Here is a 14,517-nt window from a genome sequence, read left to right as displayed (position 1 = left end):
TATCTTTCTGGCTGCCTTTTCCCTCGCAGATGCTGCGATACCCATGCTGCCCTTTTTATCAACGTAAGCTTACGATTTTACCTGCTTCTCCCTGCCTCTCTTGAGCAGTGCCGGCGCTATTTTCAAGCCACCGTGGTCCGTGGCAATTCCCCCGCCTTTTCAGTAGCGTTGCCTCTTGTTCCTCTTCGGATCACGTCGGGGTCACCAAATGTAGGGTTTAGGGATTAATCCGTGCGGGGCCCGGACGATTGAACACCAATGTGATGATTAAAGTTGCCAGTTTATTGAGCTTAGCTAATCATTTTTATACAATTCTCGAAGTTGTTGAGAGACTTTGATTGACTACTACATGCAAGCACTTGGTGTCCACACGCACAAGCATAAGCGGTGATTGGTTACATCGGTACTGTCCACGCGCACAAGCATAAGACATAATTGGTTGTGTTAATTAAAGCATAGAAGACTTGTCTTAGTCCAATTGGTCAAGATAAGCCCCTGAATTGAGGTTATTTGTGCCAAGTTCCCTTTATCGTGGAATGTGCACCTGTGTTTTCCTAACTGGGGTCTTTCTTCTTCTATCTTCTTATTTATTCTGTTCAAGGCCTTCTAAAGGCACCTGGAACAGTCTTGTGACCATGAGCTATTTTCAGGCCCAATAACTAAGTTCCATATAACTGAACCCTACAAACAAGTCCTGTGACGAGCGGCTGAGGGAACTGGGGTTGTTTAGCCTGGAGAAAAGGAGGCTGAGGGGAGACCTTATTGTTCCCTACAACTACCTGAAAGGAGGCTGTAGCGAGGTGGGGGGTCGGTCTCTTCTTCCAAGTAACAAGCGATAGGATGAGGTGAAATGGCCTCAAGTTGTGCCAGGGGAGGTTTAGACTGGATATTAGGAAAAATTTCTTCACTTAAAAGGTTGTCAAGCATTGGAACAGGCTGTCCAGGGAAGTGGTTGAGTCACCGTCCCTGGAGGTATTTAAAAGGCATTTAGGTGTGGTGCTTAGGGACATGGTTTAGTGGTGGACTTGGCAGTGTTAGGTTTACAGTTGGACTCGATCTTAAAGGTCTTTTCCAACCTAAGTGATTCTACGATTCTATGATTGCTGCTTGACTGTGTTTGAAACTCTGTATTACTTCAGGTATATTGGATGTCAACTTGAAGTGCTTCTTTTTCTACCATGCACAAAGTCAAAATGAAATACCAATTCTTTAAGCTGGAGCTTGCCATGTGTCAGATTAGAAAAGTTTAGTGATTTTTTTGGTATGATAACCTATGGAAGAATTGCAGGGAACTTGAGGTATGGGATGTTCTTCAAAGTTTCCTTTAAGAAGGAGCATAAGGTTCTCAGTTTCATTTGGTGTGTGTGGTTTAAAGAATTAACACTGTATAGTTTGCTGGTTTGGTTACTAAGCTTGTTTAAAGGTGGTGGACCCGATGACTCAAGGCTTCTGTCATGTGAAATTGATTGCAGTCTCCTAAACTCATTGTTACAGGCAGCCAAACTCAAATGGCAGTGGGAGGGTGATGTACAACTCTAGTGACACGGGGTACAGATCTGCAGAGTCAGAGCCAGTGTTCAAAAACTAGGGCTGAGCTGAACAGATATTTCTTAAAGCTGTGCACCGAAGAAAGAAATTCACCCCTGATACTGACTTGCATGGCTTAAGATTAATTAAGATACAAATCAAAACTTTTTGAAGGTTAGGGGGAAGCCTTTTAGGTGGTGATTTTCAGAATGAATTCATGGGACATTACATAGCACAGGGATTTTGTTGAGCTGATTTTTGCGAGCACAATGGAGGCTTATTTGGGATTAGTGGGGTAGGTACAGGTAAGCTTCACAAAGCAACTTCCCAAACTCACCATGTTTCTACACAGGCAAAATCTGGGGAGGAAAGAAGCTGTGACTAGGAAAACTGAGATATGTTCTGCCTGAGATATTGTGCATAGGTGCTGTAGAAAAGTTGTGTTACATTCTTTATGCTGTGCATACGAAGCCAGCCTTGATTTGGCTGAAGGCCCAAATTACAACCCATTCAGCGATACTGTGGCACTGTCACTATGTCAAGGACACTGCACTTTTTGGAACGGAAAATTCCTGAAGTATTTTGGTTTTATTACTGCACCTGCCTTCCTGTTATAACAACAGTAGTTACATATGTGTGTGTAGTTTACAGGGCAAAGTTAACAAAATGCTTTGATTTTAATTTCTCACAAACACAGAAAGTGGAGTGCCTAACAAGCAGATAACTTTGTTTTCTAACAAGCAAAACAGATCAGATAAAATGTGAACTGACTGTTCTTTATGGAAATGTATGTCTAGATAAACAAATACCAACTTAGTGTTTGTAAGAGTCCATTCTTACAGAATTTCAAGTTGTCTCAATTTCTTTGGGACAAACCTTGTCTCTGTGATTGACATATTGAAAACTTGATCTGAAAGAATGCCTCTGACAGGTGCCATAATAATTGGCAGAATGTCAAGTTTCAGAAAACTGTGAAAAGAATAAGTGCTTTGTATCTAATCCATCTAATTTGTAAACAAAAAGTTCAGATGAATAACTAATAAGGAATAGATGACAGATTGCCAGGTTAGTTTCAGCTGAACCTCTAAGCCTTTTCAGATTTGCTTTTAATTAATATTTTTAATCTTGTATGTCCTCTTTGTGCAGCTAACACTAGAAGACAAATATTATACCAATTCAAATTAATTTGCAGATACATTAAATGGTAGGTTTTAGTTGGTTGGGTTTTGTTTGTGGTTTTTTTTAAGAAAAAAAATCCTAATCTTTTAAATGTGGGATTGTTTCCTGATTATGGATATTCAGCTGCACAAAATCAGGAAAAATTCTCCATGTTTCCTCAATGGCAGTTTAACCAGAACAGTCTAGTAATCTAAACTTGCTTTCCTCTAATTGCCCTATTATATTAGTATCCCTCAGGAGGATAGGGGATATACCAAGGGCCTTGTCAGAGCATGCAATTCTATTTAATTCTTGTTGATACACTTTGGGTGGAAGTTTACCGGGGAGTGCCTGTGATTGAGATATTCCTTTGTTAGATCTGAAGTAGAGATTAAAGGATCCAGAAATAGCTCTGTGGTGTGCCCTGTAATATTGGAGTAATTATAGAATCTGGTTACTTTTTCACTGTTTTTTTCAGTTGTTATGTCTTGCAATTGTCTTTCTTAGGTACAGTGTAACAATATAAAGTGTTCTTAAAGGAATATACTAGTATTTTTCTCAGTTGTGGAGGGGTGGCATACATCTACAATTCCTTACTGTTGACATACTATGCTCTATTTTTTCCCTTTCCCTGCCGTTATACCTTTAATAGTGATTAGGGACACAAGTTACAAAACCTCTGCAAAAGAAGTTTTTATTTTGATTGTCCTTTCTTCTCTATAAAGGTCCCCTAAACTGATGGCTGAGTGTTTACTGTTCATGTGTGCACCTATATCTAATCATCAAAACCTGAATGGGTCAATTTGTAGAATTGCTTCAATTCTGACCAAATACACAGCTGATGTTGGCAGAGGAATTTAGTAACTAGAGTCTTGGGATTGCAGTTTCCAATATGAAATTTATAAAAGTAGAAATGCCTTCTATAGGCTTGAATGTTTCATTTTGTAATGGTAATGCAATGCCACTTGCTTCCAGCTTTCTCATAGGGTTGTGATGATGAGCAGGATAAAACGGACTATTGAATAAAACAGAAGCCATATTCAGTAGTAGAATGTTTCTTAATATTGACTATATGTTGCAGTGTATCCAATTTTTTTAAAAAAAGCAAGCATACATCCTTTTTTCTTTGTAAATGAGAGTTAGGTATGCTGATTGCTGTTTTAGTAATTAATGCTGATTTTATTTTATTTTTTTTTAGTTTATTTACATTTTAAGTTCAGTCTAGAGGATCTTTTTGCCAATGCCTTTCTTTTAAGAACAGTGTAATGTGTTTCTTTGCTTGGTTGAGGTCTTATGGCCATTTGTAAAGGGCTAGCAATTAGTACTTCCATTAGCTGCTTTCCCTGTGGTGGTAGTTTGCCCTGTTTTCAGGAAGGTCCTCTTTAGCTCGGGTGATTTTGGTATGATTTCCAGTAAGTTACACGTAAGAAGCAGTGAAGGAAAAAGATAATAGTGCTCTTTTGTGCTCTCTGTGAAAATAAGGTCCATCTGTCTGAGATGCTCCTCTTCGTAGACAGTACAAAAGTGTAAGTAGGCTACTTCAATATGAAACTAGGGTAATATCAATACCACTCGGATCCTTTGGCCCCTGTGAGCAGGAATTTGTAGCGATGGAGCTAACCACACAAAAACAAGAACTAGGCTGTAGTGCGTAAATTATACAGATTATCTGAGAGCATGTGCCTGTGGATGTCTGTCTGTCAGTCAGGTACTGTACAGACTTTCTTTAAACATGTGGCTGTATTTGACCTCTAGGACAATATCTATCAATCTGCTTGTTTTAGCTGTCCTATTTTTATTAATCTTGGGCAGGACTGAACCTATTTCCTTTAAATAAAGGAAATAACCTATAGTTATTTTTGGAAAGTTCAAAAAAATAACTCCAAGACTCCATTAAAGAAAGTCTCCCCAACTTCCCTCCCTCCTAACACTGTCCTCCAAGCATCTTGTTCAGTGGGCCAGAAGACACATAACTGCACTTCAGTAATAGTTACATTCCCATTGTTTAACTAACTACAGAGAATTTGAAAGTGGCACACTAATTTTTGCAGTCATTTATGTGCATATAACTTCTTTAGAAAATGATGACTATAAAATACTATATACTTAGCTGCTTTTCCATATTAAAATTCAGTACAAGTCTGCCCTCAACTAGTTTTACTTGGTCTCCATCCTGAAATTGTTTCTTGGCTGCTTCATGTTATGTCATCCACCCCAGGAAGCAGGTGAACAACAGCCTGGCTTTATAAGCCAGGCAAACCTCCTGTACAGTTGAGGTGAAACTTGTTTTGACATGAAGCTTAATCAACAGTACATTGAAATCATGAAAACTGAGAAGGAATTGAACAATGCAAAACTTTGTTTACTTACCTTAGACTGCAACAGAATGTTATTTATCAGTGGACTTGTTTAAAAATGGTATTGGTTGCAATAGACTCTACTGTGAATTCACAGAATAAACATTTCTATGCAAGTACAATAGTTTTGTGCTTCCATATTTCAAAATATATTGCAACGGTGGAGAAAATTATTTTATGACAATATGTATGTTGGTCTGTACTAATGGCATTTATTGTGTATTATGCATTGGAGAAAGGGGCTGCCTGCTAGACTGAAAGTAATGCAGTTTGCTTTTCAGGCAGGTAGTTACTTTATCTTTTATAATTAACATAGCTATGCAAATGCACACTCTGCTTCTCTTTCTTTGTGTTCTTGAGCTTTTTTTTTTTTTTGAAAGAAAGGTATGGCCACGGGAACCAATTAGTGGGCCTAAATTTGCATATTCAACATGCAGCAATGAAACTTGATGAGAACAGCATTGGAGGCAAATGGCTGCTATTCTCAGTCCATCTAGCTCACTTGCTTTTCCACTGCTAGCTTGTTACCTTCTTTCTCTCCAGATGCCTGGGTCAACCTTTTATCACCAGAAGTATTAAGGTGGGCACATATTCCTGCTGCTCAGGATGGTGCTGACTAGCTCCTTCCCTCTTTCCATTTGAGGGAACTTATACTGACCTGGTGATCCTTAAGGACTTGGGATGGTAAGGAAATCCATACGTATAATAAACTTTAAATTAATATTAGAAGCATTAGTAAGTAATTGTGGTTTTAAACCTGAGCAGATTTCATGGCTGCTTCAAAAGTCTCTGGGTTTGGCTCAGCGAGTAGAACAACAATATTGCTTTTAACGCTGATAGAAGGATTTTTTTTTTTTGAAATTTCAAAACATACTGTTTCACTCAGAATCACCTCCGCAAGGTTCATCAGAAGATGGGTCACTGGTGACTCCAGCTTAGGTGAATGCAGACTGTCACAGGATTATGGCTGTGGTAGGTGGAGGAAGCACTGCAGTATGTAGTCACATTGGACTAAAGGTTAGGGATAGAGTGAAACATTGCCAGCTTTGCTGCTGAAGCCTGCGTCATATGACACTGGATTCTAAATCTGGCTTAGAAATCACTCTTCTAACACTTTGTCTCCTTTTCATTGGTCATATTGCAAATGCAGATGCTCTGTGGACAGATAGGTGATTGGTGCTCCTTGTCCCAGGCTGCTAAAAAAAAAAAAAAAATCAGCAATTTTCCAACTCTGTAAGCCAGCTAGAGTTTGAGCCTTACGTGGGCTTCTTCACATCGACACTTTTCATTGTTGCTCTTATTGGTGTATTTGCCATGCCCACTGTCCCTATGCAGGTTTGTCAAGGTGCAGTCCTTTGTCCTGTGGGTCTATAGTACCTCTTGTCTCATGACTGCAAGCAATTCGATGCAGGGACAGTCTTCACTGCACCATGTGAGTGCAGAGTGCACTTTTCAGCTTTATTAAACTACAGCAAATAAGCTGATTCTATCCTAATGCATTATGAACTACCCTAAAACCAATTAATTATTCTCCTGATGCTCTGTTGAACAGTGTGTATGTGTGAGATTGTCTCTTCTTGTCTGTCCAGGCAAATGGCATGAAGTGTGTACATACGTGTGTGCGCGCACAATACTGTTTCTGTTAGTGCAAAGTAAAATAATATAGATTTTTATTTTATTTAAGTGTGATTGCTAGGGTGTTTTTTTTTATTTTTCCCAATGCATCACTTCTGTTTCTCACTTTTAATTTTCTTTCAAACGAAATTTTAATCTCATGATGTTGTTTGGAAGTTTTAAATGCATGACATGTCTGTTGTTTGAAGACTCTCATGCACCAGTGGTATTTTAAATTCACAGTGTCTGACACAGCTAATGACAGTTTCTCCCTGGACATTTGTAGTGCTCTTTGTTGATTTATGTGCCTGTAACGTTCAAAAGAAAATGGTTTTTTTGTTGTTTTTTAAACTGTGTTTTCATATTTCCATGTGGAAAGGAGTACAACTACGATGCAGCAGTCACACTCTTTAGTTTTATTCTGTTGCATTACCTGCTCTTGCAGATACTGCATGTTTCAGGTTGTAGTCTTACATATGTATTAGATCAGAACAGGAGTGATTTTGAGAAGAAAATAATTGAAAAAAATTGACATAAAGTGGAATTAATTAGTCATATTTTTAAATGTGTATGGAGGAAGCTTCCAAATACCTATTGCTACTTGTGCAGGCAAGCAATGCAGTGATCACTGCCATATTGAGGCCAAGCCTCTAGTAACAGCAATGAGGAGGAATATTTAGTGTTCTAAAGAAAGGGAGACAAGGTCTGAGAAAATGTAACTGGCATTTCCATTTTTATTTTGTTTGCCTTGATGGCTTGTATCAGTTCATTTGCAAATTGAGCTCTGTTTCGCTGGATGTCTGTTTACACTTTTAATTTACCCTGATGTAATTTGAAATCAGATCTGTTTTATGCAAGTTAGTCTCAGACTTGCGGGTCTCTTTGGCCTTAGAAAAATGTGTTCCCTAAAAAAACGGTGGGCAGGATTTTGCTTCTGGAAGTCAAATGAATCCAACGTTTTCCTTTCAGACCAGGATAACAGCAAAGTGCTGTCGCGTGTTTAAGCCAGCCCAGTAATGAGGTCATCCACTTGACGCTTTGATCAGAACACATTAACCTGTTGAAAAATTTTCGGTCTTACAGCCGCACGTTTACTCTGATTTTTAAAGGTATATGTGATTTGCTAACATCTGTTGTATTCCCCTTCTCCTTGGAAATGCTGCAGTCCTTTCGTTGAGGTAGGCTGGTTTGCTTGCTCGTTTGACACAGGAAGGAGAAAACAAATGAAGTCAAACCACTAAGCTGTAGCAACGCAGGGGAATCTTCTTCATTCAGAGAAGACACCTAAGTTGTTCTCATGCATTTCAAAATTATTATGTATTTTTGCTCATAAACACCCTTTGGACATTGAACCCTTCTTCCTCATTACTTTTCTTTTGTATTCTTTTTTAATTAGCGTAGGCTTCTTTGATTGCAAGGCTATCTGGAAGTGGTTCATTTTAAATTGTTCCTTTATTGTCAGTAATGAGTTTGGCTTAGAGCAAATGAAGTAGTGACACATGTAAAATATGAAGAATTGCGTGTATTTTGCAGGGTTTTATATAAGAACATATTTAATTTATATAGTTGCAAGATGAGTGTATGCTACTGAGTCACGTATTCAAGCATAATGGTTCGCAACCAAAATAATTATTTAAATTTGAGGCTTGGGGGTAGCTATATTTTGAGACTTTACTGTAAAAAATGGTAGTTTTGATTTAGCATGATAAATCAGTATCCATGCCTGAAAAGACTAACGTACGTGCTTAACTCTAGTCAGTGTAAAGAGCTGGCATACTCTGGCTTAATTAAGGCCTTATACTGCATGCAGAAATACAGATGACGAAAAATTGTGGGAGCTCAAAGCAGAGACAGGGCCCTCCCGCCTGGGGCACCAGCAAGCGCTCTGGGAAAGCCTGCGCACGGCAGAAGGCAGCAAGGCAAAGCTGAGCTGGGGCTGCCCTGCCCGAGAGCGGGAGATGTCGGCGCGGTGTTGCTCGGGGGCTCTCGGCACCCGAGAGGCAGCGGGAATTGGCGCACTGAGCGGTACGGCGCCAACCGGGCCTGGGGGGGTACCTCCGCGTAGCACCGCGCTGGGCACGTGGGTATACCAGCTGGCCGGTGAGCGGGCTGCAGTCTTTCTCCTGGTTGGTGAGATGCCCCTGGTTTGGGGTGGGGGGTTCCTTCCTGTACTAATATAATGGGAGGACTGGTTTTTTTGAAGTTCTGGAAGGGTGTCTCTGTTGAAGGGGCTTTTGATGTTTTCCCGCAGCAAGGATTGCCTTGGGAAAATGGCAGTTTTTAATGGAAACACTTTTTTTCTAATATTACTGTTTCTGAAAGTAAGTTTTTCTTTTTTATTGCCAGCCCTCTAGTCCCTCTTCTCTGTATTCCTTTGTGCTGCCTCATCACTTTTCATCTTCACTTCTGAGATTATACACAGGATTGCCCCAAACCCATTTGTTTTCATTCTTCTTCCTCTCTGTGCTTTTGCAATTCTGCTAAACTTATTCTCGTCATTTCCTTTTGCCGACTTTTGCTTGGTGGCTGCTGTTATGCTTTCCTCATTATTATTAAATGATCTGTTACCCTTCTTTCCTTCCTTTCAAAAAATCCAGCTGTTCAGAATAAGCCTGGGAGATAGACTGTGTGGTAAATCTTGGTGTTTTGCTACCAGTGAAAGCTGAAAAAAGCATTCAGTGTCTCTTTGGAGTTTAAACCCTTGTTTCTTTCAAAAGCTAGTGAGCAATACTCTTTGTTCGGAGATGTAAATCTGAATTGCCGTTTATCTTGCTTAAATGGAACTAAACTATTTGCAGAGACGATAATAAAGGAATTCACCTGGAACTGTTATCTTCTCCTATATAGTTAAAGAAATGGGGCTGATTCTAAATAATTACTTTGCAAAGGGACTACAAAAGGAAAAGTGAAATTCAGATTAGTTTCATTATTTTGGTTTAGCAGGAGGTTTATTAATATACTGAGCATGTCCTTTCTTCATATATTATGTTAGGAAACAAAGCAGTGTACTGTGCAGTGAGATTGCGGGTCACAAGTGGGGTATTGGTGCAATGTTACAGCCCTTTCTCTGGCAGTCCACAGACAGAATAATGTCTAGAATGAAAACTTGGCAGTGTTCATGGATTCTTCTGCCATTTATAGCACTTATCCATCCTCAGTTTTGTGATGAAAAGTTTCATTGCTATAAAGAATTTGGAGAAATTACAATATGCATTATTGTTAACATTTGCTTTATGATTGTAAATAACAAGTTCAATACAGGTGACTGTAGCTATACAGAATGGAGAAGGGACTAAACGTTTACTGACAGTATTTTTACTGAAGGACTGTGATGCTGCAAATGACCTGATCATGGGGATTTTTTCTAGGACTTCTGATGGTGGAAAGACAGTTGGTACCATTGAAGTCAATCTTGTGAAGATGGGAGAGCTAGAGGATGAGGAAACGGACCACATCACAACAGACGGCCAGGATCAAAAGGTAGAAACTCAGTTCATTGCACAAGGTTAATTGGAATGATCAGCTGTACCAAATGCCTAAATTACTAATTCCAAATTGGGTTAAGGACTTAATCAAAAATTTCTGGAATAAAGTATTACGTACACTTAATCTCCCTAAACTAAAATAGTTTTTCATGAAAATGTGCAGAATAATACTCTATCCTCAGTTTCCTAGTCCCTCCCCTTCTTTAGGAAAAAAAGAGCTGATTTTGACCTCAACTGACCATATTTAATCACTCCTGATCAAAAAGCTGTCCATAGAGACGCCATAAATCTGACTTCTTTTTCCCTTGGACAGTTCCTCTGTTTTCTGCCCTTGAAGTCCTGTTCACGTGGATTTTTGTGTGCAACCTGTGCCCACAATACTGAAAACTTGGAAAGAATGACAGACAGGCAAGCCGAAGAAGAGGTGAATCCCCTTGCAAAGGGGCAGGTTCAGCTACGTTTCATGGGAGCACACAGTGGCTGGGGATAATCAACGGGAGGGATGGTGCAGCAATGGTGCCTCAGAGTGCTAGCACAGGACAGTGTTGACCAGAGTGCACGTAGGGATTCGGAGTTGGGGTGCTCATGGTGTGGGACGAGAGGAAGGACAGAAGGGCTCAGAAAGCGAAAAAATGCTCTTAAGTAGGCAGGTTGTTATAGGCAAAAGCAGTGGAGACCGAAGCTGGAGATGATATGAGGGGAGTGGATTTGAGAGGAATGAAGAACCAAAGGAGGGAGGGTGGAAGGGATGGAGCGTGTCTATGATGCCAAGAGATTTGGGCTTGGGAGAAATTCAGAAATAACTGCTCAGAGTGAGGAAATCAAGGTTTGAATGATTTGCAGTTAATAAAAAAGATCTCTTTAACTGGGTCCCTGGCTGATGGCAACTGACATACCCGTACAGAGTTGCCTCCTCCTGGCATCTCTGCCTCTGCAGTCCCATTCTCACTGACAGAATTTTTGCAGCCCTTATACTATGGCGTACTACTATACACTGTGGTATATTCTGTTCTTCATGAAAAAAACTAATTTTAGATAACGCTACAGGGAGCGTAAAGTTAAGGACTGCATTTTTTTGTTTGGAAGTAACATATAAGAATATATTTTTGGAGAAAAGGGCATTGCTCTGAATACCTTTTCTGCTCAGCCAAAACAGTCTGCTTTTGGGGCAAACTCTGAGGATAGATTTTACATTTTCTTTTTTTTTTTCCCCACCATTCTTTTCAAAAGACTTCAATGCCCTCTTAAAACAATGGACCAGTGGGACCAGTTCCAAAGAAGCCAACAAACACTGTGAAATTTTTCTGGCTTTGTACTATAAAACTTCCACAAGATATGCAACATGAACTGTTTTTTCAGCCTTCTCTTTCATTTTGCTTTTCTTCCATTTCAAAATGTGGAATGAACTTCTCACGATTATTTAAGATGTAATTAATGAGCTGTGTCTAGCTTGGGGGAGCCAGAATTCTTTAAGAGCATTTTTCTAGGGGCTTCTAATACTCGTCAAGAAAGAACAGCGTTGTGACAGCTATGTTTTCTGTAGTCTTTGAAGGAGTCCTTAGTTTTTATAGATTAGTTGCATCATGGAGTCTTGGATTATATATTCATAGTGAGGATGCAATTGTGAGAATGCAGAGTTACTGAATTACTTCAAAGAACTAAATTCTGAATTAGGTTTGCTAACTCGTTAGATAAACTATGTGCAGGTAATTCCTCATGGAAGAGTAAGGTAACAGTTAAATTCAATCTGAGATATCAACTGGTAGAGAGTACATCATGTCTTGCTCTTTCTTGAAGCTCTGCAACAGGACATCTAGAAACTGGGGAAGCTCTGGGAACCTCTCTATCACCTTTAGAGGCTATCTGTAGGGTTTTTTTCTGACTGGGGGGAGGAGGAGTATTAAAAATATACTTCCTAGTTCATTTAACATAGGTTTACACTAGTTGATTTTTCCATAAACGTTTTATACTTTTATACACTAAGCTTATAAAAGAAATCTTCCAATTCACTTGTATAACAAATGACTTTAATCACAAACTGTGAGCATATTTTAAAGACTTTTTGCGGTTTCTGCTTTTCCCTTGTTTAAAAATTCATTGAATGCTTTCTGACACTGTGCATGTGAAAACTGCCTTGTCAAAAGAAACCTCTCCGAAAGCACAGAACTTGTCAAAAATTATTTCAACCTCTGCCATTGTACTGGTAGGAAAACTTTCTGGTTTATTATGGAATAGCTGATCATATTTTGCCATTTTCTCTGCTGTAATTCTGATTGTGTTACAGTATATTGGAACAGAAATATAAAGAGAAAACTGCAAATTATAATTAAGGGTTGGGAGGTTATATTATCAGTTTTTTAGTCTGCCATTTATAAACTGCTATGAATTTCCTTGTAACACTTGAACATGATACATTTGTGGTTGCGTTTCTTTTGTAGTGTGCATTGGTTCGTGAATGTACAACCGCTGAAGGCATAAGTGGTAAAGACAACTCGCCTTCATTAAATGCAGGTAAGTATTCTAAAATCCATAAAAGATGGCTGTTGCAATGCTATGTCAGATCCTGAAGAAAAAACAAGATTCGGGGCAGAGCTCTTAAAAGGCTCTTCAAATGATGCACAAATTTTGAAGTTTAATAATTTAATGTTTTATACATATTTGACAGTATCATTTTACTGAGAAATGTGAGGAAAACTTTCAGAAATGTATGTCAATTATGCTTTCTGAAACACTGCTAAAATCTCCCACTCCTACATCTTTACCATTCAATGATTTTCAAGACTGTCAGTGACTTCGGTGGGCATGGAATTAACCTCATAAATTTTTGTCATGTCATTGCATGACATTCTGTTAAAGTAATTATGCTTTATTTGTAATTGAATACCCTGGAGAATTAATCTGTCTCATAGCTGATGAAGTGGCAATTTCAGTTTGATCTGGAAGCTATATGTCCTAAAATGAAGGAAGCTGTTGGCAAGACATTCTCAATTCTAGGTCAGCTCTGGGCTTGCGTGTACAGTGTTGAACTAGATCTATTTCTCTTTCATTATATAGAGAAATATTACATGCTGATATGCTGCACCATAAAAGTTTTATTAGCCCAAGTTTATGAATCTCCATTACTCTGCAGTAACAATGTCACAAATATGTTGCATGGGTCACCTGAAACTACAGCACTGTCAAGAATTCTGTGTATTTGCTGCACAGAGTTGAGGAGAAATGTTACTGAAGTTTTAAAACCTTTACTGAAACTTTTTCATATGACTTCACTGATAGGACAGACTTACTAGACTAGTTTTGCAGTCTCAAGGAAGCACTAGAAACCTTGAAAAAATAGTTTTTTCTGTGTATGTATGAATGCTATAATTTTTTTCCTGTGATTTGTTGACACTAGATCAGAAGCAGGGAAAAACTTCTTCAGAACTGCCATTTCTTCTCATCAGTTCAGTGTGAGGCTAGGTATGTTTGTGGACAAGATATTAATTGAAAATTACTAGATGTACAGGAACTACATCTGGCTCCAGAAATCCCTGAACTGAAAATAGCTGGAGGCAGGGAGAGTATCTTGCATCTCTAGGTATCTATTTATGGCTCTTCTTGGAGAAAAGATACAGAGCCAGTCAAATTATTTAGTCTAACTCAGTGCAGCCGTTCATTGATTCTGATTCTGTATGTCATCCAGATAAGTGGGTCTTAAAGCAATGATGCTTCTGTTCAGAGAAAAAGTTACTGATTCACAACTGATTTTTTTCAATGTGCTACCTCCGTTGGGTGGGTTTGATTGGGGTTTTCTGCTGAGTTTTTTTGGATGGGGAAATGCTCTAGTTTGGGGAATGTATTTTGTTGAAAGTGTTGGAACTTCCAAGGTAGATGTCAGTTTTATGAATAATGAAATCTAGATCACTTTGTCAAGAGTACTTGCACGTGATTCTACAGTATATCTAGACAGTGCTTAACATTTCTATGTTTATAGTTCTCATATACAAACACACAAAAACCAAAACCCCCACCCCACCCAACATGGCTAGGGCTTATAAAGTTAAACATACCATGGAGGTTTTTTTGTCTTTTTTTGTCTTTTTTTTTTTTTTTTTTTTTTAAGAATTGAAGGCAAAGACCAGAACTGCAGATGCATATGAAAGAAATGACAGCACGCAGGATATTGGAAAGAGTTTATAGGCACAGGAAGTTTGTTCTAATAAATACTTATTCGTCAGTCTGTTTCCTGTACTTGTGACTTCCTCTTCTCACCTCAGCGTTGCTTCCACTTGATGCTGACATCTGGCACTAGTTCAAGGTTTTGTCAGTCCCACTCTTTTATTGAATTGTCAATTTCTTTTTTTTTTTTTTTTTTTTTTTCTAGAAAATTTTAGCCC

General features: G+C 38.8%; 1 protein-coding gene across 6 annotated transcripts in view; it reads left to right on the top strand.

The window, feature by feature from the left end:
* INPP4B (inositol polyphosphate-4-phosphatase type II B) overlaps positions 1 to 14,517 on the top strand; it is a 345,020-nt gene that overhangs the window by 214,018 nt on the left and 116,485 nt on the right. For all 6 annotated transcript variants that reach the window (XM_049814712.1, XM_049814711.1, XM_049814713.1 and 3 more), the window contains 2 exons: positions 10,025 to 10,136; positions 12,580 to 12,652. In XM_049814712.1, coding sequence (XP_049670669.1) covers positions 10,025 to 10,136; positions 12,580 to 12,652 — 185 coding nt within the window. The remainder of the gene's footprint in view (positions 1 to 10,024; positions 10,137 to 12,579; positions 12,653 to 14,517) is intronic.

This window comes from Accipiter gentilis, chromosome 12 (genome assembly GCF_929443795.1).
Source record: "Accipiter gentilis chromosome 12, bAccGen1.1, whole genome shotgun sequence".
Lineage (NCBI taxonomy): Eukaryota > Metazoa > Chordata > Aves > Accipitriformes > Accipitridae > Astur > Astur gentilis.
Note: the sequence above shows the minus strand (reverse complement) of the source record. Positions and strands in the feature narration are given on the sequence as shown.